This window comes from Martes martes (assembly GCF_963455335.1).
Source record: "Martes martes genome assembly, chromosome: 17".
NCBI lineage: Eukaryota > Metazoa > Chordata > Mammalia > Carnivora > Mustelidae > Martes > Martes martes.
In genome coordinates this window covers 19,377,218-19,403,786 of record NC_137905.1, presented here as the reverse complement: position 1 = coordinate 19,403,786, position 26,569 = coordinate 19,377,218, and the positions used below count along the sequence as shown (strand labels likewise).

The window sequence follows — 26,569 nt, the reverse complement described above, 5'->3', positions numbered from 1 at the left end:
GCCCCGCGACCCCTCTAGGTCCACAGAAATGCAGCAGGCGAACCCCAGAAGCCCGCAAAGTTAGAGCTGCCAGCCGCCCGCCCCCGTGAGGCGCATGCGCAGGAGCGCGGGCCGTAGTGATGTGCGCATGCGCACGCGAGGGCGGGAATCCTAGGAGGGTGGTTCACAGCGGTGGCGGTTGCTGTCGCCGCTCGAGGCCTGGCAGAGCTGTGCGGCGAGGAGAGGGGATGAGGGGGAGAAGTGGTGCTGCTGCAAGTCTGCCGACATGATGCCCACCCTGAAGCCGAAGCATCGCCCCTTCTGCTTCAGCGTAAAAGGCCACGTGAAGATCCTGCGGCTGGTGAGGCCGGGCCACGAGTGGCGGCAGTATTGGGGCGAGTGGGGGTGGTATTGGGGCGTGCTCAGGGGCAGCGGGGGATGGCTCTCAAGGATAAAGAGGAATCCCCTACGTTCTCTTTCAGCCTAGGCCTCCCCAGGGGCAAGGCGGTTCACTGGGCACTCTGGGGACAGAAGGAGAGAAAGAAGGCACTGTCCTGCCCTTCAGGGGTTCACAGACACATTCTTAAATACAAGGAAGCACGTCTGCATGAGCGGCCCCCACTTGGACCCGCACACCAGATACCCAGGTTAGCAGGCCCGGCAGCTGCACTTGTACCCCGTGCATAACAGCGGGGCTGCCGGCTTCAGGGCGTCAGGCATGCCAGGCGCACTGCAGTTAGTTCTGAACAGAGGTCTGGAAAGAATGAGCCGTCATTTGAGGGAGGTGCCCTGGCTAGTTGGAGAAGTGGAGACTGTCACAGGAGAGTATGTTGAAGGAACAGGGGTGGGGGAGGGGGGGAATAATTTTTAAATTTTAAAGACGTGATCCCTAAAGGAGAGGGCAAAGAAATAGTTAAAAGCTACACGGAAACAGTTCCACTTAATATGAGGAAGAATTTTCTATTGGAAGGTTTCCCAAATTAAGTGGCCACATCACTTGGGAAGGCAGTGCATTCCCAAACAGCAAAGGTAAAATGCACAGATGAGCACTTAGGGAGGATGCTGTAATTCGGGTGAGTGGGTAGAACAAACTGCATCCAAGGTCCCTCCCACACCAAAAGTGTGTGATTCTGAGAAATTAATGTAATAGAAGTCAAAGTGCATACGAATGGTTTAGGAAACTACTCTGGAATTCAAAGGCCAGAGATTACTTTGGGTTAGGAGTAATCAGGGAAGAAGTGACTTGCAGGTCTGGAGTTTTATCCCCAGTCCTGAAAGCTCTGGAAGAACACTGGAGGAGGAATAAGATCTTGCGAGAGAGGTTTCATTTCAGACATACCAATTCCCTCAACAAACACTTAAGAGTATTTAGCTGTATTAGAAGACCTGACTTAGGCCTTGGAACAACAAAGGCAACCAAGACAGAAGTCCCTGACTCATGGAGTTCTTTAGGTTAGTCAAAGAGACAGACCGATGAGCAGATAGCTACTAATACATGATGAGATGGGGATAGGCCAGGGAGTGAGACATTTAACCAAGCACAAGCAGAGAGGTATCAGGAAACTTCCTAGAGGAACATGAGTGGGGACTGAGGGGCAGGAGCAAAGACATGAGGGGGGAAAAAAACAGCATGATTTTTGCAGCAAGTTTTAACAAGATAGGTGTTGCCTTATTTTTTTCATTCAAGAAATACCTATTGAAATCTTACCATGTTCCAGACACTGTTCTAGGCTCTGAGGAGATATCAGTGAACAAAGCAAAGATCCCTAGTCCTCATGGAGTTTACATATTGGGTTGGGAAGGCAGGGGAGACAAAGAGTAAACACAGTAAATAAATGATGCAGTATTGTAAAAAGTTGTACATGCTATGAAACAGGAAAAAAAATCCAGGGAAAGGAGTGTAAGGAGAGGAAGGTTGCAGGGTCCAGTAATAGAGTGGTCAGGTTAGGCCTTGTTGAGATGATAATTTAGCAAAGAGTTGAGTGAGGCTAGGGAGTTAGTTATGAGAATATCTGGAGGAGAAGGGTTTAAAAAAGGAACATTCATTACAGTGGCCCTATGACAGGAATGTACCTGAAGGGTTCAAGAAAAAGCAAGGAAAGTAGTATGGCAGAAGTGGAGTGACTGGGGACACAGTGATAGATGAGGAAGGCTTTGAGTAAGGTTGTATATGATCTGACTAACATTAAAAAAAAAAATAGACCAGCTGCTATGTTAACAATAGACTGGTCAGAGAGACAGGAGGGTATTGCTGCAAAGGTAAGGGTAGAACCAAGGGACCAGTTAGAGCTATTGCAGTAATTTGGACAATGAGGATAGTGGCTCAGACCAGGGTGTTGGCACAGTATGCTACAGGAAGTGATCATATTTGGGATATATTTTGAAAGTAGCCCCAATATGATTTGCTGATGAACCAGGTATGATGTAAGAAAAAGAGAGGAGTCAGGAGAACTCCAAAGTCTTTGGCCTAAGCACTAGAAGGATGGAGTTGCCATCCACTGAAAGCCTGTGGGTAAGGCAAATATAGGAGGAGGATCAGAAGTTCAATTTGAGAATTAAACATTGGACTTATCCTGTGAGAGGTAGGCTCTATTCTAAAGACCACAGGAAGCCACTGAGAAGTGCATTTGCATTTTAGATATTATACTATAATACCTTTGTCATGGTAGTTCAGGGGAAATTCTGAAGGTCAGTAGCTGTAGGGACGAAGAGGAGGGAGTGGTTTCCCAAGATGGTTAGCATTAGATCAGCAGGACCTGATGATTGATCAGTTGTGGGGAGTATTAGGAGCACTGATAATAGGTTTCTAGGGTGGGTGATAAGATAGGTGGTGGTATCACCAGTTAAGATAATGCACACAGGAGGAATGGGCAAGACGAGTTCAGTTTTGGATACGGTGAATTTGAGATTCCTATAGGTATTCAGCTAGAGATTGCAAATGGCTGTTTACATGTCAGATGTTGAGGAATGACCTGCAATAGGAATCCACATTCATCGATTGAGTGGTGAACAGAATCTAAAGGGATGCCAGTGTTTTTAAAGGATGGGTAAAAGGAGAGAAGCCCACCAAGGGAGAAGAGTTGCAGAGTTTATAAGAAGTAGGAAAAGTGACATGCAAGCCAAAGGAGTAGAAAAATAGGAAAAAGATAGCCAATGGCAATTAAGCCACGGGGGTCCAATAGGATAAGAACTAAAAAACGTTCATTAAATTTAGTAATTCTGAAATCACTGATAATCTGAGCAAAAGCAGTTTCCATAGAGTGGTGAAGAAATGTCTGAGATATTAGTGGGATGTTTAAAAGAGAACTGGAGACAAAGCCTAAGAGTAATGATAGAAGAGCTGTAAATAACGGATTGGGGGGAGAATTCAGTATGACTCAAATCATAGGAACTTATCAGAAAATGAATTAATCACCAGTGTCAAATTCCATGGTGCAGAATGTTTACAGAAGATGGGGGCTGAAAAAATGACCCTAGATTTCATAATCCATGAACTCAAGACTGTGGTTCAATAGAGTAAATCAAGTGCTTTGAGGTGAAATGTTGCTAATAGTAATGATATTAATTATAAAAAATGGTTTGTTTAGTTACTGGTTATATATTTGCTACATAATCAAACTGATCAATTTAGAAGTTCTGTACTAATAAAGTAATTGAAAGAATCATGAATAAGTAGCCCATAGAGATTAAAGGTTAAAAAGAGCATGTAGATGCTACTAGCTGACAGACCGACCATAAAAAGTCTAGCCAGGGAAAACTCTTGACAAAACCACTTTCCAAGAACATAGAGACTTTGGATAGAGCTGTAACATGACAGCTCCTAAAAATACGACATTGACCGACTCACTGGGACCTATCAGCTTATTTTTCCTTTAGGTCACTTAACATTCCTGTGTTTTATATCTTCATTTGTAAATGACACTGGATTGATTAATAATTTTCAGGGTGTTTTTTTTTTTTTACTTAAAATATTCATCAATTCTGATTGCATTCTATTTAGGTTAGAGAAAATATGTAAAAAGTGAAGCATCAGAAATGTTGGGAGTTTTTTTTCCTTTGTTCCCCCACAGTGTTTTTCAGAGAATTCTTTTTCTCTAACATTTTATTTTAAACTTTCCTCTGATATTTTTCATGGCAACATTCTAAGTTTAAGTTTGATAGTAGATTCCAAATTGCTAAGAGTTAAGGCATGATGAGTGGCTGATAAGGAATTATAGCTGTCAGTATACAGACGTTTTTGAGAAGAACCTATAGGGAGAAATAGAAAACAGGAGTTTTTTGGGGAGCAGGGTGAATGGAAGGGGTGCATGTGTGTGTTTTAGGAGAAGACAACTTGAATATATTTGTAGTATGATGGGGAAAGGAGCCAGTGAAGAGAGATTGAAGGTCTGAGAGAAAAAAGAAGATATGTAGTGGAAAAAGATTAAGGGAACAGATGTGGGAAGTGATGGCATTAGTTGTACAACTGGAATAAAGAGAGGGACACTTGGTTCCCTAAAACACAAAGAGAAGGCAATATCCATACATTGTAGTAATTCCTCTTTTAGGTGTGTGTATATATGGCCTAAACCCATTTATTTAGTTACTTTAGAAATGATCATTTTTACAGCTTAAACTTGCATTCAGTAATCTTTGACTAAATCATGTTTTTTTTTAATGCTTACAGGCACTAAGTGTGACATCCATGACCTTTTTTATCATTGGACAAGCCCCTGAACCATACATTGTCATCACTGGATTTGAAGTTACTATTATTTTCTTTTTCATAATTTTATATATACTGAGACTTGATCGATTAATAGCCTGTTTATTTTGGCCTTTGCTTGTAAGTGTTCAGTTTTATTGTTAAAATTAACTACTTTTTTCCTGTCATAGTGAGACATTTTAATAAGCTATTCTTTAGTTTTCTTAAGCCTTTAAGGAATGTCTGATAGGCTTAGGAAGGAGGAACTCTACCCATGCTACCATGTTCTGGGTTGTCCCTTAGCAACCACAGAGGATAAATTCTCCTCTGAGCTCCCATCTACCAGTAGGTGGGACTGACTCTTCTATTAGGAGAATTCACTTAAGTGTTGATTTTCTAAAGAAATTTAAATTTAAGATCATGGCTAAGAAAGTTATAGAGCGTTCTTAATCTTCACCTCCCTTTTAAGAACATGTTGATATGGCCTCAAAATTGGTGAAAAAAATGGAGGCAGATACACAAGTATCCACATCTTGTACATCCCTGATCACTAATGGAAAACCGAAATAATCTGGGAAGCTGAATAAAGCACAATGTTATCTTACTTAAAAATGTCTATAATCATCAATGCTAATTAGTACCATATGAACTTCACCTGCCATACTTCTAGCACTGAGAAAAGCTGCCCAGTGAAGTGCCTAAATGATTCTGGAAACTGTCAAAATAGGCAAGTTCAAGATGCTTGTTAAAGGTGTACATGTCCCTTCAGCCTGGACTACTCTCCTGTTCTAGGAAAAACTGAGTGGCTTTACCTCTCTCTCTTCTTTCAAGTTTTACCTCCCGTATCCTGTCTCTGTAGGTCTCCCCGCTAAGAACTGTGCTGCCCTTCCCATTTTTGGCAGGACTAGTAGCTGCACTTAAGTCTTTCTTGGCTGCACTTGTCTTATCCTGCTGGGTTCCAAGATGCTGATATCCACGCTGATAACCCCTATTAAGGAGAGACGACATTAGAGCTTTAAGCATGCCTTCAAGTGGTACCTTCTAGAACCACCTTTGAAGGCCAGTCAAGCTAATCACAAGCTGAAAAAGTCCCAAAAGGAGAAAGCTGGGAAATAGGATCTTCATAGCAACTCTCCAAACTCCTATTTGATCATAATTTTAGAGCTGGACCTGACTGGAGGGAATTCTAGGGAAAAAGGTCACAGTATCTTCATCCGTGGGCCCTCAGAGTACACAATGTTATTTAGTAGCAGAAAGGTCTAAGTGAAATTATTCCGGGGATTTCCTCAAGGACATGAGAAGCGTGGTCCATATCCTCTTTACTAAGGAAGTTGTATAGTTGCTCTTCACATTCTGCTTTCCAAGGTTAATTAAAACTAATACATCTTAGTATTCTTTTTCTCCAAACTATAATATTCTCTGGAGCTTATTACAGGTCCCTGTAATAAACTTGGAGTCCTAAGTGTAACAGAATACACCGGGAGAGAGGGTGGCCTATGTGTGGACTGAAATTTAGTCTCCAAAAATCTCTGAGGATCAAACTTTGCTGATATTATAATCTCTGAGAAATGGTGCCATAAGGCTAACTATGGGATTATTCCATTATGAAACCCAGATTCTTCTCTGCTTTTGATCTAGCATAATGATTTATTCAGCAGGTGTTCAGTGTCTGCTAATCCCAGCTTCCATAATGGGTTCTTTGATAAAACACAAATCTTATACCTGTGGAATTTTCAAGGAAGCAAGAGAGATGAGCAATTCAGTGTAATAGGTGCTGGGATAGATGCATCCCCAGGAAAGTGTGGAGGCACAGGGGGCAAGAGTGGAGGCTTGGAAGGCAGTAGGAGGTCAGAGCATGCCAGGCTGTATATGCCCTGGGTTTTAAACCAACACCATTGGAAGCTTTTAAGGGTTTTTAAGTAGGAGAGTGACATGAGCAGCTTACAATTTAGGAAATTGCTGGTGCCAGTGTCAATAATGATTTAAAGAGGAGCAAAACTAGAGGTAGGTCTCAGAGATCACTTTAAACGTTGTTCTGTAATCCAGGCATGAAAATTATAAAGGCCTGAACTATGGTCCTAACAGTATCTACAAAGAAAGGGGTTACTGGGGTAGAATTGATAGGACTAAGTAAATAAGAATTCAGAATGCCTGCCATTTCAGTATCGAGATGATATTGAGGTAGGAAGTACAAAGAGGACTATGTTTAAGGAAGGGCCAGAGAGAGGAATGCAGTAAGTTCAGTTTGAGAAATGCTGGATTTTAGTTGCTTATGGAATATTCAGATAGGAATGTTCAGAACAGGTCTGAAGCTCAGGAGAGTGAGGAGTTAAAGCTGCGGCTTTGGAAGTCATCACCTCGTCATGGTAGACGAGCTCTAGGACTGGCCTAAATGGTGTGGAGAAAATAGAGAGCAAGCTGAAGGTAAAACTGGGAAACGCCAATAAATGGGGTGAAAAGGAGAAAGAGCCAGAGAAAGGCAGGAGAGAACGCAAGGGAGACCTGTGTCACGGAAGGTAAGAGAGGAAAGCATCTCAGAAAGGAGTGGTGAATACTGTCACATGTAGAGAAAAAAATAAGTCCTGGAAAAAATATATATTCCTAGGCTGTGTTACCCGAGGCCCCTTTACCAGAGTGGTGCCTCTCAAGTGGACAGGTAACCGGAAAGCTGAAGGCATGGTGAGCCTGAGCGGGGCCAGAGAGACAACTGTAATCCAAGGAGCCACAGAGGAAAGCTGGCCAGGGACAAAGAAGGGTCAGAAACACAGTAGGGTTCCTGCAGAGTGGTGAAGGGAATGGGAGCCGGAGCACAGCCCTGGAGAAGCTGCCTGGGGCTCTTCTACTGTGACAAAAGTGAAGGACACAAAGAGGGCTGACGATTTCAATGTCGGGTGGGGAAAGATAACTTCTGCCTCATGGCCCCTGTCTTCACTGATGAGGAAAGGGCATGGTCATCCGCATTCAGATTTATTACGGTTATCACTGTCCCAAAGCTGCAGTAACTGACAGTCTGTAGAGCAGGCTGCTCTGTTTCCCTCAAGTATTCCAATGACAGAAAGCACAGTGAGTCAACCCAGGGCTTTGCAGTGGTATCCAACTACAATCTCAAAATTTCTTGAAATCTCCTTTCTTTTTTTTTTTTTTTTCCTTTTTTCCTTTTTTTTTTTTTTGTTAGTTTGTTTGGGTTTTGTTTTGTTTTGTTTTTGTAATTAACATTCTATTCCATGCTACACTGATGTTTGGTTTTCATTATAAAAACAATGTTTAAATGCCCATTAAGGGTCACTGATATCGGGGTGCCTAGGTGGCTCAGCTGGTTAAGCATCTGCCTTCAGCTCAGGTCTTGATCCCAGGGTCCTGGAATCAAGCACTGCATCCAGCTCCCCACTCAGGGGGAACATGCTTCTCCCTCTCCATCTGCCTGCTGCTCCCTCTGCTTGTGCTCTCTGTCAAATAAATAAATAAAATCTTTTTTTAAAAAAGGGGGTGGTCACTGATCCTTTGGGACAGGTGCATCCTTCCCTTTCCTTAGTTCTCTGTACTCCCTCGACCACTTTTACCTAAAGCCATTCATATACATGTAACTGAATTAGTCACATGAGGCAGAGCTGTCTGAAGTAGAGGTGTGGCTTCCCTTGAAGCATAGGAAAATATCCAACACAGAGGAACATTAACCTAGGACAGCCTCAATGTTTCTGGCAAATGAGAACTTTTTTCTTCCTAGGTGCATCTAATCTTGCCTGTCTCCACTGAACCTCTTCCTATTTTTTTTAAAGATTTTATTTATTTATTTGACACACAGAGAGAGATCACAAGTAGGCAGAGAGGCAAGCAGAAAGGCAGCCGGGGGGTTGGGGGGGAGCAGGTTCCCCGCTGAGCAGAGAGCCCGATATGGGGCTCGATTCCAGGACCCTGAGATCATGACCTGAACCAAAGACAGAGGTTTAACCCACTGAGCCACCCAGGTGCCCCCTCTTCCTATTTTTATTTTTATTTTTGAGAGACTGAGGGAGTATGAGTGGGGGCGGGGCGGGTAGGAGGCAGAGGGAGAGAATCTGAAGCAGGACTCTGCGCTGAGATGGAGCCCAACGTGGGCTCCATCTCAGTACCCTGAGATTGTGACCTGAACTGAAATCAAGAGTTGAACGCTCAACCGAGTCACCTACATGCCCCTCATTTTCTTTCTTTTTTTTTTTTAAGATTTTATTTATTTATTTGACAGAGAGATCACAAGTAGGCAGAAAGGCAGGCAGAGAGAGGGGGGGAGGCAGGCTCCCTGCTGAGCAGAGAGCCTGATGTGGGGCTCAATCCCAGGACCTTGGGATCACGACCTGAACTGAAGGCAGAGGCTTAACCCACGGAGCCACCCAGGCGCCCCCCCCCTTTTTTTTTAATAACCACATGTCTAAGTTACCAGGAGTTTGAAGTCTGATATTTCTGTTAACAATACCTTCCTGCCTCCAGAGTTATCTGCAAACAGATATTATAAACCATTCCAGAATAAAGATGATTTACCTCTCTCACTCTATACAACCATTCATAATGTAAGCTGCAGCCCTTAAAGCCATTGTTCAGAAGGCAAATGTCCTGTTTCTAGAAATTGTTAGATGAATGAGCCACCTCGTCAGAAATAATAGTATAATCAGTCAGCCTACATACAGAGGTAGGAAAGTTTTTTCCTGAAAATTATCATTTTCTGCCAAATGTGCGCAGCTTTTTATTAATTGCATTTTAGTAACATTATAAAGTTGTTTGATTTACAGTGTAAACTATTCCACATAGTCTCTTAGCATTCTGAATTTCCAGCGTACCATTCTATCATAAACCTTCCACATAATACATCCTGCATTCCCAACCAGATGTGTTCTCCCTCCAACTGTATTTAAATAGAAAAGAAATAAGCCTAAGAATAAATGATTGGTGTATCATAGTATCACAGATTAAGAGAAACACTAGGCATCACTGTAGACCAAACATAATATAGGTGTCCTCTTACTATGGCAGTTGGATTTAAAAAAAAAAAAAAAACTCACTAAATTTAATAAAATGGAACTTTCGGGCACCTGAGTGGTTCAGTTAGTTAAGCCACAGCCTTCGGCTTGGGTCATGATCCCAGAGTCCCGGGATCGAGTCCCACATCAGGCTCCAGCTCCACGGGGAGTCTGCTTCTCCCTCTGACCTTCTCCCCTCTCATGCTCTCTCTCTCTCTATCTCTCTCTCAAATAAACAAATAAAATCCTTAAAAAGAATAAATAAAAAAAATTTTTTTAAATGGAACTTTCAAAATCTGTAGGCAGCTGATTTTTTTTTTTATGATCTTCATATAAAGTTGACATACCTATTCTGTGTTTTAGGATATCCTCAACTCAGTAATAGCGGCAATATTCATGGTAATTATATCTGTGTTGGCACTGTTACCAGAAACCACAAGAGTTATAGTCCTTGGAGGGGTAAGTGGAGGTCTTTCTGATTTCCTGCTTTAGGTTTGATTGGTATTCAAACTTACTTGAAAAACAGATATAAGAACAGGAATCTATACTATTACTCATCCTTGTGTCTCCTAGGCCAGTATATGGTTCCTAGTGGCTTAATATTTCTTATGTGAGTACATGCCCTGATAAACCTGAAGGCATATGATTTCACCCTAAAATGGAAGTTAACTAAATAATATTTCCCATATGTTCTACATCAATATGTAGAGCTAGACTAGACTGAGAAAAGCTACTGGAGTCTGTTACACTTAGCTCTGAGAAACCTGATGGCAAGCAAAAGACCATGGATGAGTTTCATAGTGCTCGCTTTTAAGGAAAAAGATACATACCATTTGTTAAGGTGAGACAGATGGCTCTGAGCTCAGTTATTCTTTGTCCAGACCTTTCTTCAGATGGAATATAATACAAGATGTCTCATGAAAAGGTTGTAGGAAACCTTATAAGTAAAGGATTTATTTTGAACGTTGCTTAAAGAGAAGCAAGCCAGTTTAATCAGAATTTATCCTGGAAGGCAAGCCAAAATAAACAAGAGTTAAATAATTGAGTTTTAGTGCCATCTGATATACTTCTGAGATTTTTTATAGGAGGTTCAGAATTGTTGGGTTTTTCTAGATTCTTATCTAGAGATGTGAATACGAAAGACCTTTTTTTTTTTTTTAATCCGAAAGCTCTTAAATAAATCTCCCTCCTGCTTCCTTGTCTTCCCATAGTATGGGACTCTTGGGAGAACTAACCATTTTCAGACAGCCATGTATGTCACAATCCATGGTTTTTCATCTCCTTACAAAGACCCAAGCAACTTCATGAGGGATGAGAATTATTCTAGAAATGAGATAGTGCTGTAACAGCAATTTCCTCCAATTATTTTTAAAGATAATCTTACCCCGTGGCTCAGTCAGTTAAGCATCCGACTCTTGGTTTTGGCTCAAGTCATGATCTCAGGGTCCTGGGATGGAGCCCTCAGTCAGGCTGCACACTCGGCGGGGAGTCTGCTTGAGGAGTCTCTTGCTCTCCCTCTACCCCACTCCCCCTAAAATAAATATTTTTTTAAACTTTTAAACAAGCAAAAAAAATAATCTTAACCCTCTTCTATGGAGAAAGAGGGACAAGGCATGGGATTTACAGTTGACCCTTGAATAACATCGACTCCCCACACAGCTGAAACTTTTAAAACTCTGACTTCCCACAAGCTTAACTACTAATAGCCTACTGTTGATGAGAAGAACCAAAAACATAAAGAGTTAACACATATTTTCTGTATCATATGTATTATATACTGTATCTTACAATAAAGTAAGCTAAAGAAAATGTTAAGAAAATCATGAGGAGAAAATACATTTACAGTACTGTACTACTATATTTATCAGAAAAAAGTCCATATGTAAGTGGACCTATGCAGTTCAAACCCATGTTGTTCATAAGTCACCTGGACCTTTATTCACTTACTCATTCATTCACTCAGTGTTTACAAAGGCGCACTTCAGTAGATGCTGACAGAGTATAGAGTTGTGCTGTCCGATGCCATAGCCACTAGCTACCTGGAAGTGTAGCTGATCTAAATGAGATGAGCTATACATGGATTTCAAAGACTTACCCCCAAAATGTATATTATTTCATAATAACTTTATTATATTGATGACATGTTAAAATTATACTTTGGATATACTAGGCTAAACAAAATATGTTATTAAAATTAATTTCACTTACTTTTTCTTTCTTTTTTTTAAAGATTTTATTTATTTATTTGACACAGAGAGAGAGACAGTGAGAGAGGGAACAGAAGCAGAAGGAGTAGGAGAGGGAGAAGCAGGCTTCCCACCGAGCAGGGAGCCAGATGTGGGGCTCGATCCCAGGATGCTGGGATCATGACCTGAGACAAAGGCAGATGCTTAATGACTGAGCCACTCAGGCGCCCCTTGTTTTTTCTTTTTTTTTTTTTTTAAGATTTTTATTTATTTATTTGACAGAGAGAGAGATCACAAGTAGGCAGAGAGGCAGGCAGGTAGAGAGAGAGGAGGAAGCAGGCTCCCCACTGAGCAGAGAGCCCAATGCGGGGCTCATTCCCATGACCCTGGGATCATGACCTGAGCCAAAGGCAGAGGCTTTAACCCACTGAGCCACCCAGGCGCCCTGTTTTTTCTTTTTAATGTGGTTATTAGAAAAAATTATGTGGCTTACATTGGTGACTCATATTCTGTTTCTTTTGGACAGCACTGGGCTAGAACATGAGCCTGCCCTATCCTCAAATTGCTTAGAGCCTAATGCAGGGAAGAGAAATGTAAACAGCTGTATATACACTATTGACAGAGTACTTCAGGGATACAGAAAAGAGGAAGCAACTACCTTGCTCTGGCAGTGGAAATGCAGCTTGCCAGGAGTAAAGGGGAGACGAGGGGGATGGTTCCAGGTAGAGGAACCAGCAACATGCAGTGTACCAGAGTCATGGAAGGGCAGGAAGTACTCAGTGTGGTCAGAAGCTAAGAAGCTGAGTTTGGGATTCAGCATGGAAAATGGAGTGGTATCTAGAGCCAAGAGGCCAGACTTCCTGGCCATTGGATAGAACTGACCAAATAGCACGCAAGGAATGATATCCCTCTTTTACAGCCCAGGTGCCAGCTCTCAAACAGCCATCACAGTACCTAAAGACCAAGTTCTAGTTTATTCCCTTTACCTTTTTTTCCCCCCCTGAGGCATATTTAGAATCCCACCCTTTAAGCAGATGTAACCCAGCCTTAAAGAGTTCACTCTGGATCATCTTAACCACTCCAGTTCTCTAAAGTGCGTATCACAGCTACTGTTGCATTGGTTTAATCTTGAGCTGCTGTTACCTTTGGCCCTGGAGCTGAGTTTGTAGGAAGAAAGGCAATTGAACATTGGGGTGGAAATGTTGATTGATAACTAGATACCTTCAGTAGGGCTTTAAATCATACATGCGGGAGCAAGTTAAAAGATCCAGACAAGTCTTTGTTTCAGAGCCTACACCCCTTCAATATTATTTTTGCTCACCTGAGTTACCTTTTCCCTTTCTTTAGGCAGGTATTGGGAAAACTTGGGCATGAGAATGAAATAATCTCTGAAGTCTCTTCCCCTTTCAGTATCAGGTAGAAGCAGGAGAGGAAGCCAGGGGGCAGACCACTTAAAACCTGTGAGTGACTGAGGTCCAGAACATGGCCACAGCAGTGACAAAGTGTCTTCGTTTCCAGGTGTTTGGACTCCTGGCGGGAGCGTGCTGTATTGCGGATGGGGTCCTTATTTACCGGAAGCTTCTATTTAATCCAAGTGGTCCTTATCAGAAACAGGCTATTCATGACAAAATATAAGTTTTGTAATTTTATATTACTCTTTAGTTGATGCTAAGTATTAAGTATATTAAATGTATTTATTCCTACACATATCTCCTGTGATTGTTCTCATTTTAATCTCAATATGGGAACTGGAAGAAGAGATGTGGGAACTCTGTACCCAACGCTCACCCAAATCGTCATTTCCAAGCCAGCACTGATCCTGATCTGATTGGGTTTGCCTCCTCCTGGGCCTGGGTGGCAGAGAAGAATGCACCCAGACCACCCTAAATGGTCTCCAGAGCCCCCTTCCTGGTTGGCTGGCAGCACGGAGGGGTGGGGTTGCAGGGAAAATGAGTTCCCAGGCCAGGCAGTGGCATCGCATCCCAAATGGCGATGAAGGTGGCTGGAGGGCCTGGTTTGTCCGCGGGGCACAGAGCTAGGTGCGCGCGAGGGACAGGGGGCCAGCAGCCGTTGGGGCACGCCGCTGGTTCCCAGGGGCCAGCCTGCCGGTGGCGGCAGGCTCTGAGCGGCAGGGCCTGCCTGGCACAGCCAGGCCCCCGGGGCCCACCATGGATGCCAAAACCACCAGGACCCCCACAGGGAGCTTGCAACAGCAGCAGCGTCCCACAGGTCCAGGGGCTGCCGCAGCTCCGGGGACACGCTCACGCTCAGCTCCCGCACGCCCAGGGGCTGCCCCAGCTCCAGGCACATCCTCACGGCCAGTGTCTGCCCCAGCTCCGGGGACACCTGCACGCCCAGCGGCTCCCGCACGCCCAGGGGCTGCCACAGCTCCGGGGACACCTGCACGCCCGGGGACACCTGCACGCCCAGCGGCTTCCGCACGCCCAGGGGCTGCCGCAGCTCCGGGGACACCTGCACGCCCAGCGGCTCCCGCACGCCCAGGGGCTCCCGCAGCTCCCCGGACACAGGCACGCCCAGGGGCTCCGGGGACACCTGCACGCCCAGGGGCTCCCGCACGCCCAGGGGCTGCCGCGGCTCCGGGGACACCCGCACGCCCAGGGCCCTCCGCGCAGCCCAAGAACGTAGCACCCGGTGCGCCAAAAGATGCAACATCAAGAACACCCACGCAGCCACCGCAGGCGCCCAAGAGCGAAGCTGAGAAGGCCGCCATGCAAAAGCGTGCTGAAGGACGGGCCCTCGTCCCAGTCAAATTCAGGGACAGCTTCAAGCGTTTTTTCTTCACGCCCACGGGAATGATGAAGGTCATAAGGCTGGTGAGCAGAGAGAGCTGGTGATGCAGGGTGGGTGCGGCCTTGGGGAACCCCGGGGGACGCGGCGTCTGGAAAACTTCCCACTTCCCTTCGCCAGCCAGTTTGTTCTGCCGCGTCTTTCCTCCCTTCTCCCTGGCCCTTCCCCACACGCACCCCGGATTGCTAAACCAGCGCTGGTTTTCCTGCCTCTGTATTTCGCAGGTTTTCCCTCACAAAGGGAATTAGGGAAGCAGAGAGAGTAAGAGCTGAAATGTATAAATTAACAAACAAAAATAACAGAATTGACCAAAATTGATAAACCGATGGCTAGTATAATATGAAAAAAGACTGAAGAGAGAACATGTATTTAAAGTTAAGACACCAGACAGGGAAAATGATCACAAAGGATGAAGAAACTGAGAGGATCCCCAAGAGTACTTTACAAAACAAATAAACCTGACTACCTGAAAGAAACAGTTTATTTCCTAGGAAAATATAATTACCAAAACTGACCCCAGGATAGAGAAAACCCTAACCAGACCAATGTAAACACAGAAGAAAATGAGAACTAATCAAATGAGTATCTTTCAAAAATATATAAGGGAAAGTCTTTTTTACACATTAACTCTTTCAATCTTAAATGGGATGTAATTCTGATACTATTGAAACTCCTTCAAAGAATGGAGAAAGAAGAAGCCCTTCTGAATTACTTCTTCAAAGTAGTATAACACTGATATCAAAACCTGACCAAGTCAGACAAAATAGAAATCTCACTTGTATCAAATCAACAAGAATTAATATATTAGCAGAAAATATTCAGTACTTTTAAAAAATACACTATGATGATGTAATATTAGGACTCTATTTAACCAACATTTTAGGTTAAAAGAACAACAAATTAGGAGATTATGTCAGATAAGGAAAAGAACACATTTGACAAGAGTTCAACATTCATTTCTGATTGCAAAAAAAAAAAATCCATAAAATAGGAATACATATTTTACTGACATTATAAAGATAAACTCAAAAGTCAGCACCATATATAATGAAGCATCAGAAGTACTCCCATTAAATGAGGAACAAAGAGGATGCCCTCATCAATACTGTATTCAGTATTTTTCTGGAACTGCTAATCACAATGAGGAAAAATAAATAGCAGTTGAAAAGATTAGGAAAATTTATCATTTTTTCAGCTGACATCACTGTATGTCTAAAAAACTCAAAATCAACTGGGAAACAAGTTAGAACAAGATAATCTCTACTAACACACTAGCAGAAATGAACAAACAAGCATTTAAAATAGAAGAAAATATTTCTCTTTATAACAACAATCTAAATGGTAAAACATCTACGACTAAATGAAATAAATTTGAAAAACCTACATCAAGAAAACTTGAAAAACTTAGATATTTTAAAGCCACTAAAATAACTGGAAAGACATACTTTGTTCTTGAATAGTAAAAGTGAATGTGTTAATCTTTCAAAATTAGAAGTTAGATGAAATCCCAATTAAACTACCAACAGGCTTAGCTTGGGGAGCTTGACCAAGACAAACATGGGAGACACAAACAATGCGAGGATGAGCACTGAAAGGGGGACTAGGTCAGATAATAATATAAAATAAATTGCCTGTAATTTCAAAAGTACTAGAGAAGAAATCAGCTCCTCAATGGAAGAGCATATTCTCAAAAGAGACTCAAATATACCTGGGAATTTAGTACATGAAAAAGGTTGGATTTCAGATGAACAGGGAAAATACTGGTGTTTCCCAGCACATGATGTTGGGATAACGAGCAACTGTTTGGAAAGAAAGAAAACCGGAGCTCTACCTCTTTCTATCAAAATCAGTATATATTTATTCTACTTGTATATACTTCTTTCCAGTATGAAATACACCCGGTGAACAGTGGTGACTTTCCAGGAGATGACTAGGGCTGGGTTGAGCGAGAAGAAAGAAACTAGAGTTATTTTTCATTCTTCTCTACCTAATTGCACTTTTATTATTTCCACGTATTATTTCATTTCTGGAAATACGAGACATTTTACAAATAAAATATACGTACAAAACGGTACAGGCAAGTGCAATATCACCAGATTTACTTTTTAACAGTTGATGGGTTTGCTTTGCTGTTCACTAGCCCATGTGCATTAAAACACGTCCTGTTTCTTCTGTTGCAGGGTCTTCTCATAGGAGCACTAGTTTCTTTCATCATTGCCAAAGCCCATGAGCCGTACATAGCCATCACAGTTCTGGAAATCTGCATCGTTCTATTTTTTATTCTAATATATATGCTAACCCTTCACCACTTGCTGATTAATTTAGATTGGTCCTTACTTGTAAGTGTTCGTTTTCATAGTTCAAATATAAGCTTGGGCCTCAGTCCCAGAGTAGAGTCTCTCCTCAAGTGAAAACAAAAGAGCTAATCTCTCTGGACAAGAACAAAACTGAGCTGTGACGGGGTGCTGCCCTCGTCCCAGGGGAGAAACTAGCCTAACACCCAGAGAGATCCCTTAGACACCTCTGTCCACAGCACCACCAATACACACACCTGCTTCCGTCTTACTGGGGCACTGAACAGTGGTACCTCGCAGCCTGTCCTAAAGAAAATTTCAATTAAGTATATGCAGTACATAAACATGCTTCTCATCTACTGCTTGTAAAACAGCACATGCTTCTACTTTCCAACAGCAGCTACTCTAACATTATAAACATTCCCCCGCCCCTCCATGTAAGCAAGAGTCGGCATGGCAAAGTTGTCCAAAATTGTCACCCACACCCTGAAAGATTGCAGGAGTCAATCTCTTCATGGGTATTAAGGGCCCATACTCCCAAAGGGGTGCCACATGGCAGAGTAGTCAAGAAAAGAAAATTGCATTGCCTTCTTCAGTAGCTTTTTCCAGAACTTCGTATACTTTACCAACTGAAAAATTCCTGAGGTTAATCCCTCAGGTCTCAGATAAATCCTATTTATTACGGGGCCTGAGGTTCTGTGTCCTTGCAGAATGGAGAAGAACTACTGTTCTGTCCAGATACAGACAGGGTCCACTTCCTGGTCCTGGCATCTTCCTAGTGTGTGAACATTAGCCTCCGTTTCCCCATCCAGGAAATTCAGCAAAGGAAAAGGGTGATCATAATAACTACCTCACAGGGTTCCTGGAACATTTAAATGTGTTTAAAGCAAACAACACAATGCTCAGCACAAAGCAAAAGCAAACATTCACTTACAAAGTGTCCATCAGACCCCATAAAGTAGTTAGCTGAATTTTACCATTTTATCTTGCGCTGTGAGCAATCCTAACTCAGAGGTCAGGCCTCTCCCCCATCCCACGTCCTTGCAGTACGTTTTTCTAACCTTAAGATAGGATTGTTTGGCACTGAGCTAAAACTCAAACTAACGTTTTTGAAGCATGTGAGGCATTTTCTGAAAAAGCTGCTGAGCTCTCTTTGCCCCACAGAGTGCAGAACAGCGGGAAGCAGACACAACAAAACGTGAGCGAGTCTAAACGGACACACGGAAGACCCTCTTCGTTGGGGGGAGCGAGAAGGATAAAGAGGGTCCTGAAGGGAAACCAAAATCTCTGCGCTTGGAGATTTCCGAGAAAATTTTCATTTTGAGCACACAGCATGTGCCAGATACCTCTTCATACGTGTTACCTCATTTAATCCTCACAACAATCTAGTGGGGTTGTAGTTTAGCAGATGAGAAGATGTGCTGAAAGGTGAAGTTGCCCGTGGCCATAGGCAGTCACTTGGAAACTCAGACCCGGCCTTAGCCCAGGCTCTTTCCAGACTTTTTGCCTTATTGCCTTACAATGGTTTCTCTGTCTCCATTCTCCCTTCATTGTTATCCTCCTGGGATTTTCTAAATGTTATGTTCTCTGTATCTTCTCCTGTTTTCTCATGGTTTCCTTAAAATATGGAGCTAGAGGTGAGCCGATTATCCTGGAGGGCGGGTACAGGTCCTTAGGCGGGGTGACTGAGGGCTTCACAGCACCAAGGTCAGCTGTGGTCAGAGGGACTGGAGCCCTCAGAGGAAAGAAAGGTCCGCTGCCATAAATCTGGGGAGCTGGAGGGAACCTCGAGGCACGATGCTTTATGGAGGGACAAGGGAGAAGATCTAGGAAGTGGGGGCTCCTAAATGAACCAGGTCCTATGAGAAGAACTGTTCTCACAGGGGTCACAGACGGCTCACGACAGCGTTTGTAGAATCGCAGGCCTTCGGTCAACTCTGATAAAGCCAGGCCCCCTTTTGCTACCTCTATCCTTGGGTCAGAGAATCCTCTTTCCCTTGGGTGACTCTGGGAGTCCCAAAGCGTGATTCACATGGACATGCCTGGTCCTGGTGAGCTCCCAGCAGCTCCATCGTTGGGGCACTGTGAAGGCTGCTCAGTTATTCGGAGGCACAATGGACTGGCGGTCCACACCAAGCTGCCACATACTAACCAATGCAACCGGTCAGGTGGTGTGTGTGATCTAAGGGACTTGGAAGGTTTTTTTAAAAGAGCCATCAGAACAGGATTCAAAACTGTGTTCTCCTATCCTGTCCCTTCCTTTCTAGTCTTCCTCTTTCCATAAGGTGAAGGCCATGTGCCTACGAGATTGTTCAGAAGGGTAGTTACCACCGCGTGGTACCACGGAGGCCTCAGCACGGAACACAGTGTGCTGGTTTAGGGACAGTTTGTGTGCCTAGGAGAGGACTACTGGTCACTCCAGAGTAGGAGGACTTGGAGATGTGGAGGCATCAAGCTGCAGAAATCCCCTGGGACCTGATGGATCTGGGGAAAGCCAAGAGATCACAGGGCCTGTTCCATAGCATCCCTGTTTCCAGGCTCTGTGCAGGCTCGAGGGCCCACCCACACACTGGGGCATCCAGCATGCGCAGACCCTCTCTCCTGGCAAGATGGTTTGGTGTTCCCAAGGCTGAGTAGCATGGGTAGTTCAGTGGTAGAATTCTCGCCTGCCCCCAAGGCAGAACATTAGTGCTGATTTTAAGTGGTGGTTTCCTTAGAGGCTCCCAGGAGTACAGAGTTCCTGATTCCTCTATTCCCATTCTTGTTTGGCAAGGGGCTAATGATAAAGGCTCCCAGTCCAGAAATAGCAAGATTGATAAATCAGGGCTTCAGGTGCTCAGCAGAGCAGCAACAAAGAGGACGGGCCTCACGTATGGACCTGCTGAGATCTATGGAGTCTGGGACTGTATTTTGGCAAGACCTCCTTCTCCAGAGAGATGGTGGAGCCTGGGCTGTGGGATCCATACTCCATTCTCAATTTCATCTTGTGGCTTCTTGTGAAGACTATGACAGTGACTCTGACACCCATGGGTCCACTTCCCAGCCAGTCTTTGACTCGATATCCTGGGCCTGCATCAAAGCTAGTGAGCAGAGAGCTTTCCTTACCCCACCCATGGTGGGGTCACTGTCTTCATTGTTAGACTTTGTAATCCATTTTACCCATGACTCTAGTGTCATCTGTCAACATACCCCAGAAAAGTATGAATTGTAATTCCCTTCTGAATAGCCCATATTTTTAACACTTCTACATTATAAAAAATATTATCCAATATGATCAGAGAGACTGAGTTCTGGTCAAGCAGATGTTTTTGCCAAGAGAAAGCAATTAAAAAAAACACACACACACAACATAATAAGCATTTTAAACTAAAACTCTGATGATTCCAAAACTACCAGCAATATCTTTCCATTTATAAGGAGGAAGTGTCAGCTTTAGAATGTCCCCTTCAAATAAGATTAATGAGAAACCACAGTTCTGGTCATTTCTTTTTCTTTTTTTTTTTTTTTTAAGATTTTGTTCATTTATTTGACAGAGATCACAAGTATGTAGAGAGGCAGGCAGAGAGAGAGAGAGGAGGAAGCAGGCTCCCTGCCAAGAAGAGAGCCTGATGCGGGACTTGATCCCAGGACCCCGAGATCATGACCTGAGCCGAAGGCAGAGGCTTAACCCACTGAGCCGCCCAGGTGCCCCGTTCTGGTCATTTCTGATCAGGTTATGCCGCACGTTTGGAGAACTCCAGGCACAAATGGAGTCAGTGGGAGTTGCACCTAGTTGAATAATATACAGTGTTTACTACATAGATATTCTTCCTACAAATACCACATTTTGTGAAACAAATTGTCAATGTTCAAATTTTTTTCTAATACTCAGTGATTTTTAAAAATAAGCATTCACCATTAAAGCAACTCTTTCTTTCCCAGTTAAAATTCTACACAGTTTTATCTAAGCAATTTGGGAGCTTTATGGAAAAATAACAGTCAAGCAACAAATCCATCTCTCATTTTAGTCAGAAGAGGCACCTGAGTCAGTAGGGCATTTAGTCAAGGGGGAAAGAAAAAGATGATGAGTAAAGATGGCACATGACAAGACTCAGCTGCAATTTTACGCCATTAGGAAAGAACATCTCTTTCTCTCTCTCCCTCTCTCTCTCTTTCTCTCCTCTCTCTCTCTTTCTCTCCTCTATCTCCCTCTCTCTCTCCCTTTCTGTCAAAGATGAGGCCAATAACAATGATGTGTCTAAGGCAGAAGGGAGGAGGGGGGTTAGTCCAGAGAAGGCTTCTGGACACTCAAGTCAGGCTACAGAGGGGCCTTGCCCCTTACTGGCTGGGCAGCCCCAGGCATGTTGCTAAACCATCTGTAAATTGAAGATAATGAAAGTTTGTTGTGAGAATCAAATGAGATTAACTCCCCGGTCCACTATGTGACACACAGGAAGTGCTCACGAGGCGTGAGCTATGACAGAATGTTAGATAGAAGGCAAACATTAGCTCCAAAGGACAGTTCGGGAGAGCACTTCCTTGAGAGCAAGGACCAGAGTAAACTACAGTAAGGACAGAGTAAAGGAACGTCTAGTATTCCGGTGAGGAGTTGGAATTACGACAGGGAGTCAACAAGGGGCTAGCCAAGCCTAGTCTGCACTTGGTTTATTAGTATTATCATTATTCATTGGCTTTCACCTAAATTCTCGACCACCTATGGCCACAGCTAGTTAATTTTTGTTTTAAAAAGTTTATATCCTGCTTCTAAGTTGTAAGAGTTCTTGTGCACATTTTTTACTCTCTTGGTTCACATAATCCTAAAGGACGAAGCTTCTTGCAAATCTGTGAACCGCCGTGCCCGTCTCACTGTGAGCAGGCTTTTCATGCAGCCCACAGAATGCAGCTGGATCTTACTTCTAACCCTCACCAGCCCTGCTCCTTTTCTCCCCAGCGTTACCCACCAGGTGTCCAAATAATTACTGTCCCTCCATGAGGCAAGTCACATTCCGTGATAGGGACAGGACTCCTTGCTCAGCGATCTCAATGAGAAGCACTCCTGATGTCTGCAGACAGTTCAACTTCTGTGCACATTCTGAAGGCAGACAGCACAAGTCCACATTGTGATGCGCTCACGACCCACTCGGTGCCGATACCAGGCACTCATCTGGTACTTTCAGATTCATTATACCATTTACTCCTCAGATCCACCCAATGGATCCCAATCACTATTCCCATATTTTAAACGAACATATTGACACAGAGAGATGATAAAACAGGCCCCAGGTCACACATCTAGAAACTGGCAGGCCAAGAAAGTTCATCAACGAAATACACTACCACTGTACATGTCCCATATCATATTGCCCCTCTGTGACCCATTACCCACAGAAAAATGCCCAAGATGGGTACAGCACTTCCAGCCTGGGGGGATGACGGGAGGCAACAGTGAGAGGGGTTCTGACTCCCTTCTTCAGCAGATACCCAATCTTAGACAACTTAAACCTCTCTAAGCCTCCGCTGTGTCCTCTTATAATAGGGATCATAACAATACTAACCCTGGAGGGTGTTTGTGAGGGTTAGATAAGGTAAGGACTGGAAAATACTGGGCACATTGAAGAGTTCCCATCGGAGATATTACGATTTCACACACTGGGTGGTGGGGCTCCTTGCTAGAATCGGGCAGGTACACCAGACAGGCTGACGCTACCAAGTCAAGCCATCAAGACTTAAGGACTTAAAATGTTCCAATTAGGTATCCGGGCTATATCGTGGTTCTATCACCCTGAGCTTTCGACCCTCTCCACCCTGGTGCCACGGACCCACTGAGTACCCACTTTTCCATTACTGCTCTATTACTGAAGCCCAGCCTCTGCTTATTTCCAGGAGTGGCCTCCATCTACTCATCCTTGTCCTTTATTTGGCACACAAAGCTGCAGTTTGGGCTAGCAGTTAAAGAACCCAGTACTGGAATCCAGAAGAGAGGACAAAGGCAGCCCACAGATGCCAGGACAGATCCAATTCCAGCCATTTCTTAGGAAAGAACAGAAGTCAACAGCATAGGCATTCACTCTAGAATACCAACCCTGCTCCCCAGATGTGTTCCTGCCTCCTTGGGATATGTGAACCCACAGAATAAATCCCAACTAACTTCCAGACTAGCAGTTCTAGCTGCAGATTTGGGAATGCAATTAAATTAATTAAGTGCTAACCTAAAACTTAATGTGTATATCAAAAATATATTACAGAATAGAATGCAGGATTTACATTAACATATAGGATTATTAAAAATCATATTTATGGAGGTAGGGCCCTATACCTCTAGTGTTTTTCATGCTCACTTTCTTATGCCCTTTAAAGGAGAATATAATGGGAAAGTTGTCAGCTTTTTTTTTTTTAATGGCACTCTTTAATGACATTAAACCCATTTCTGCTGACAAAGTCCTATCCAGGACCTTAAGATCACATAAACTCATGTCTTGGAAGATGCTAGAATTTTGCTGCTAACAGTGCCTCTTAATATTAATCAAAGGGAAAGTTTTAAAAAGACACCCATCCTTATATGGGTAATTCACTAATTTAAAATATTTTATGAAATCACATTTTCATGTAGAGTTGACAGTTTTCAATTCTGTATTACAGGATCTTGTCAACAGTTTCATTACAGCTGTGTTCCTTTTAATAGTTGCCATCCTGGCGATGCAAGAAATGGAAAGGAGGCATTTATTCTATGTTGGAGGGGTAAGTCAAAACCTTCATGACCCCATTTAAGATTAGTATTTCAAGGGTGCCTGGATGGCTCAGTCGGTTAAGGGTCCAGCTCCTGGTTTCGGGTCAAGTCGTGATCTCAAGGTCATGGGATGGAGCGCCACGTCGGTCTCAGCGCTTAGCAGAGAGTCAGCTTGAAATTCTCTTCCTCTCCCTCTGCCCCTCCCACCTGCTCGCTCTCTCGCTCCCAAACAAATACGTAAGTCTTTTTTTTAAAAATCAGTACTTCAAAACTCTGCAAAGGGAAACCGGCAGACTGTAATTACTTCATTTGCAGAATAATATCCCTACCACCACCCCTTCTTCTGCACTGACTTCTTCAGAAGATGTAAAGTTACATAAATTCTAAACTCATGAAAATCTTCGTTCTAATACTCATTCTCCAAATAGGTACAAACTCCCCTTTCGAGAAATGTACACAGTATTTTTTGAAATGTTGCAGCAAGGTATTCCTGTCTATAAATAGGACTTTGACTCTTTTGGACTAGAGAATTATATTTTAAAAGCACGTGAAAAGAAAAGTACATGACTAGGAAAAAAAAAAAAAAAAGCACATTGTCAAAAATGAATGGCCCCGTATGAAGGTATGAAGGAAGGAAGAAAGGAAGGAAGAAAGCTCCCAGCATGTACCCCACACATAGCCAGGCATGTTCTGACTTAATTTTTACAGATATGAGAACTGAGGTTAAATAATTTGCCCTGGCTCACAAGCCTGGGACAAGCTGGGACTCAAATCTTTACCGTATGAAGAGCACAAAAAATGGCAGATTAAAATGCTTTGAAGATAGAGGGTGGGAAATGGGGAGGTGAGACTTTTGGTTCTGGAAGTTAAGCAATGGGAACAGAAATTAATCTAGAAAAAAAAAAGGTTTGACTTCTTTATAGTCATCCCATAATCAGCAAATATTTGTCAATCCCATTGGATTGTGCCAGGCCCAGGCTTAGTGTTGGGAATAAAGTCCCATATCCCTGTAGGAGCCCACAGATTAGCTGGGGCAAGACCCACCGAAGGAAAGTGCATTCAAGCAACCGGGGATTAAGTGACAGGTAAAGAGAAACATCCGGAGCAGGCAGGATGCGGGAGGCACCTGGAATCCTGCTATGCGCTGCAGGTCCCCATCTGCTAACTCAGCCACCAAGACTTCTCCCACCTGCCAGGGGCTCCCACCATCTGGAGTCCCTCAGTTCTTACTTGGATGACAGGAGCCCCCACCACACCCCACCAGGTGTGCCTGCCTCCTGTCCTTTTCACCTCACGGTTACTGCAAGTGTGCTTTCTGACTCTGGCACCTGGTCTCACCTCTTGATCAAGTCCCAAATTCTGCACTTCCTAGCCTCAACTCTGCCCCCTCCCTCACCAGCTCCAGAGGTCCCAGCCACACCAGTTGGTCCCCTTGGCAACTCCTTCCTGCCCTTTTCAGACAAAGCCCAAGAGTCCTTTCTGCTGAAGGGCCTTCTCAGGACCTCATACTGATCCAGAGCCTCCTACAGCCGATAAATAGTCCTCTCTGATCCTTTCTGATGCCTCAGGCATCTGGTGAGGTCATTACTGGCAGCAAAACCCACCATTTCCAAAATCCCTTTCTCTGGCAATTGCAGAATGTGCCACAGCAGCCGGCTAGGCAGACACCAAACAGGTAGTGCTGGGTCAGAGGGGAATGGGATGGGATAGGGAAGCCAGGTTGCCGCAGAGCCGCAAAATAACCCAGCCTTCCCTTCCCATGTATGCCTTGTGTCTGACAGACCCAGTGTCTCACAGCAGCAATCGCGTGTATCCTGGATGCGATTATGGTCACCAAGAAGATGAGGAATAAAATGAGAAGACTCCTGGGACTCGAATATGAAAGCAGTTCCTCCCTGCTTCTGGAACCCAAGAAGACACCTGGGCCAGAACCTACTCCAGCAGCCGGGAAAGCAGGCACGCCGGCAGCGGGGAAAGCAAGCACACCGGCAGCGGGGAAAGCAGGCACGCCGGCAGCCGGGAAAGCAGGCACGCCGGCAGCCGGGAAAGCAGGCACGCCGGCAGCCGGGAAAGCAGGCACGCCGGGATCCTCAAAAGCACCCACGCCGGGATCCTCAAAAGCACCCACGCCGGGATCCTCAAAAGCACCCACGCCGGGATCCTCAAAAGCACCCACGCCAAGATCCTCAAAAGCACCCACGCCGGGATCCTCAAAAGCACCCACGCCGAGATCCTCAAAAGCACCCACACCAGGATCCTCAAAAGCACCCACGCCGGGATCCTCAAAAGCACCCACACCCGCACCCTCAAAAGCACCTGCAGCAGCACCTGCGAAGGCACCGGCAAAGGCACCTGCAAAGGCACCTGCAAAAGCACCCGCGCCGGCAGCTGGAAAAGCACCCACGCCCACAGCGGGAAAGGCAGTGGGAAAGGCACCCACGCCGGTAGCAGGAAAGGCACCCACACCGGCCCCCGCCGCACACGCCAGGCGCACATCCACCCAGGCATCCTCAAAGGCATCCTCGAAGCCATCCACGATGCCATCCTCACGGGCATCCTCGCTGCCACCCTCACGGACATAAGCGTCTGTGCCTCGTCCCTCCCGCTAATCCCGCCACTGAGCTTGCTGTCACCCATCCCAGCCCACACGCGATCATAAAATCAGGGCTGCTAAGTCGGGAACATTTGTGCTTCCTCGTGTTGCCTTGTGTAAAAGTCGAGTTACCTTTTTGCGCGCGGTGCCTGACGAGGCTGCCCCAGGGGGCGGTGGCCAGGGCCTTGACCCTGCCGCCGGGCTTCCCACCCATGCAACCCACCTGCGGCTGGGGGTAGGGGGAGAAGGGACGGGGGCTACCCCACGGAGGTGGGCGACCCTGGAGGCAGTCGGCCGGCACCCACTGGGGTCCTCGCGGTGCAACCGG

At 44.5% G+C, this 26,569-nt stretch overlaps 1 protein-coding gene across 1 annotated transcript; it reads left to right on the top strand.

The window, feature by feature from the left end:
• Positions 1–265: 265 nt before the first annotated feature.
• CKLF (chemokine like factor) lies at positions 266–13,475 on the top strand (the record flags this gene model as incomplete). Its single annotated transcript, XM_080828518.1, has 3 exons — positions 266–340; positions 10,018–10,113; positions 13,359–13,475. The coding sequence occupies 3 exons, from the start codon at positions 266–268 to the stop codon at positions 13,473–13,475; spliced, it is 288 nt and encodes a 95-aa protein (XP_080684644.1).
• Positions 13,476–26,569: the final 13,094 nt, after the last annotated feature.